This window comes from Panthera uncia, chromosome F1 (genome assembly GCF_023721935.1).
Source record: "Panthera uncia isolate 11264 chromosome F1, Puncia_PCG_1.0, whole genome shotgun sequence".
In the NCBI taxonomy this organism is placed as follows: Eukaryota; Metazoa; Chordata; class Mammalia; order Carnivora; family Felidae; genus Panthera; species Panthera uncia.
In genome coordinates this window covers 63,952,662-63,956,111 of record NC_064813.1, presented here as the reverse complement: position 1 = coordinate 63,956,111, position 3,450 = coordinate 63,952,662, and the positions used below count along the sequence as shown (strand labels likewise).

General features: G+C 44.5%; 1 protein-coding gene across 1 annotated transcript; it reads right to left on the bottom strand.

The window, feature by feature from the left end:
• Window positions 1-865: 865 nt before the first annotated feature.
• LOC125925990 (olfactory receptor 6N2) lies at window positions 866-1,810 on the bottom strand. Its single transcript, XM_049635294.1, has one exon. The coding sequence runs from the start codon at window positions 1,808-1,810 to the stop codon at window positions 866-868; it is 945 nt and encodes a 314-aa protein (XP_049491251.1).
• Window positions 1,811-3,450: the final 1,640 nt, after the last annotated feature.

Genomic DNA, 3,450 nt, shown 5'->3' with positions numbered 1-3,450 from the left:
GACTGCGCCACCCAGGCGCCCCGAAGAGACCACTTTTTAAAAAAGAATTGGTCATGTATATCAAGAGTTCAAGAAAGATGAATATCATACGATTTCACTTATATATGGAATTTATGAGACAAAACAGATGAACATAGGGGAAGGGAAGCAAAAATAAGATAACAGAGAGGGAGACAAACCACAAGAGGCTCCTAAATACAGAGAACAAACCAAGGGTTGCTGGAGGGGCGTTGGGTGGTGGGATGGGTTAAATGGGCCGGCCCTTGTTGGGATGAGCACTGGGTGTTATATGTAAGTGATGAGTCACTAAATTCTATTCCTGAAATCATTATCACACTATATGCTAACTAATTTGGATTGAAATTTAAAATAAATCAATAAAAATATATAAGAGGAAAGACAAGACGAGTCTACAGATAAGGCAGCATGGAAGTCATTAATGAGCTTGATACAATATTTTTTGAAAGCTCTGAGCCAAAGCCAGATGGCAGTGGGTTGCAAAACGTGTAGGGAGTGAAGACGAGGAGGTAGACTGTGTCATTAATCACGTTGAGAAGTTTAATTGGAAATGAGAGCTTAAGAAATAGATCTGTAGCTGGCTGGGAATGTATGCCCAGGGAAATATGTGTGCTTGTTTCTAAGAAGGAAGATTCTAAAGTATTCTTAAATGCTGAAAGCACTGATCAAGTGAAAAATGGAAAACATAAAGACGTAGGAAATAAAAGAAAAACGTACTTTGAGAAGGCAAGAGGAGATGGGATCCATAGCATGTGTGATAATGGGAAGATTATTCAAGGCCAGGACCAAGGTACATAGAACGTTTCTGAGGCCAACCCTAAAATGGAAGAAGGACCTTGGTAGAGAGTCAATGGTGAGCCCTTCCTGACTTCTGGAAGATGGTCCTCTTGATGGCCTTAATGAGTTCCTTGTTACGAAGACTGTAGATAATTGGGTTGACGAGTGGTGTTAGTACAGAGTAGACTACAGCAAGTGTCCGGTCAAGGGTCAGGGAATAGCTCTTCTTCAGGCGCACATACATGAAAATGATACTCCCAAAAAAGACGAGCACTACAGTGAGATGTGATGCACAGGTAGAGAAGGCCTTCTTTCTTCCTTCTGCTGTTTTTATCTTCAGTACAGCACTGATGATTCTTCCATAAGAAACCATAATAAAGAGGAAGGTGATAAGGATGATGACGGCATTGATAGCAAAGTCCACAAGGACATTAGTGGATGTGTCCTTGCAGGCCAGGCTCAGCAGAGGTGGGAAGTCACAGAAGATGTGTTGAATTTCATTATAGCCACAAAAGGGGAGCTGGGAGACCAGGATGACTTCAGAAATGGGACACAGGAAGCCACAAGTCCAACAACCAGCAGCCAACTTGCCACAGAGTGTCGGGGTCATAACTGCAGGGTAGTGGAGGGGTCGGCAGATGGCCAGGTATCGGTCATAGGCCATGGCTGTAAGAAGGTAGCATTCAGAGGCCCCTAGGGAGTGGAAGAAGTAGGTCTGAAGGAGGCATCCAGCAAAAGAAATGGTCTTCTTCTCACGGAGAAGATTGGCTAGCATGTTGGGGATGGTGGTGGCCGTATACCACAGTTCCAATAAGGAGAGTATACTGACAAAGTGGTACATGGGTGTGTGCAGGGCTGCGTTCAGTCGTATGGCCAAGAAGGTGAGCAAGTTGCCGCAGAAAGTGAACAGATATGCCAACAGCAACAGGGCAAAAAGCCAGCCCCTGACATGTCCCACTTTGGGGAAACCAAGGAACACGAACTCAGCCAGGCTCGAATGGTTTCTCCGTTCCATGGGAGGCTGGGGTGGGGAAGGGAAGGAGAAGAAACTGAGTGGAGGTGACCGCCAAGCCCAACTCAACACTTCATTTCTCTTTATTGTGTTTTTAAATTTATTTAAAGGCCGCATTTTATTACTCTTTTTTTCATTAAATTTTTTTAATGTGTATTTCTTTTTGAGAGTGAGAGGGGAGGGGCAGTGAGAGAGGGAGACACAGAATCCCTCGTTTCTCAGACCAGGGTGACTGAGAGGCTTCTCAGAGGAGGAAGCTCCAGAACTTTCCAGGCACAGTACCAGTTAGTTAGAGAAATGAAGAAAATAGACAGTTCAGACAAGAAGTACATGAGCAAATGCTGAGCAGGAGAGAGCCGGACTTAGGGAAATGCGTGTTCTCTTCTATAGCGAGGCAACGGGGGAGGTTCCCCCAGTGACCTGGGACTTTACCCCCTTAGGAAGAATGCCAGCCAGATGCCTGGCATCATCAGATGCAGTTTTTAAAGCATCACTGATGTTTTACTCTTCTAACCTCAACCTCAGAGGCGAAGGTGTGAATTTGCCTTGTGGGTGTTTCTGGCGGAAAGAGGAGTGGGGTGTTTCACAAATCTGGTGACTGTGGACTCCAAAAGAACCAATCAGGTGGCAGGAAATATATATCCTGCATTTTCACAAAACTGATTGTATGACTAGAGGTTGGGGATACAGAGCTGGCTTGGTGAAATTTCATGCCAAAAAAGTGTGGCACATTCTAATTGTTTTCAAGCACAGTGTGCAGCAGATACAGAGAGACAGGGAGGGAGAGAGACAGAGGGAGAGGGAGAGGGGGAGGGAGAGAGAGAAAAGAAACCACCAACACAAAACATTGCAATGTGACTACAAATGCATAAAAATGGTGGCCAGTGTCAGCCATGTCATACCCGGTAGAGGTCACAGTGCCTCTGGAGAGGGCTGTCCAAACTCTAGCTTCCATATTGACAAGCTGCTGTGTCTTCTTTTTGTAGTCCTAATACTTGGGACAATGGTTTTCACATTCAAGGTATTCAATGAAACCATTTTTTAAATCAAACTAGTGAATATAACAATTAACGCAGCCCATACGCTTTCCCTTCAGCCCATACCACTCACTCAAACTCAAATGTTACTCCTAAACCCATGTGCCCCGCGGTGCAAATAAACTTCTGAGTTTGAGACTTTAAAATGCTCAATTGATTCAAAGCAATCAGTGTTTAAGGCACTTCTCTTGGACCTCTTGGATCTGCAGGGAACGCGCATTCACCTCTCTAATTATAGGAGACAAATAATGTTAACACATAAATCTTTGCTTCACTGCATTTCTGACATCTGTGCCCCTCCTAACCATGCGCTTCCGGTTTGCCCCTCTCTCTTTTTTCTCCACCTGGCCACTGTTTCTCATCCTTCAATATTAGGTCAAGTGTCAACTCCTCAGTGAAGCCTTTCCTGACTCCCTTGTTCCTTCTTCTATGTCCTCCTAATGTTTACAGTGCCCACTAAACACGCCGTAGTACCTTTATAATGAGTGTGCTCTCCCCCTTGAATTGGCAAGATCCTTGAGAGTAAAGGTAGTACTTAATTAACTGCTGTGTGTCCGCACCAATGCCCAGAATAACAAAGCACAAACCTATGAACTCGTTAATGTT

What these genes read in the sequence shown, in the direction of transcription:
- LOC125925990 (XM_049635294.1), bottom strand. Translation starts at nt 1,810, where the DNA reads ATGGAACGGAGAAACCATTCGAGCCTGGCTGAGTTCGTGTTCCTTGGT.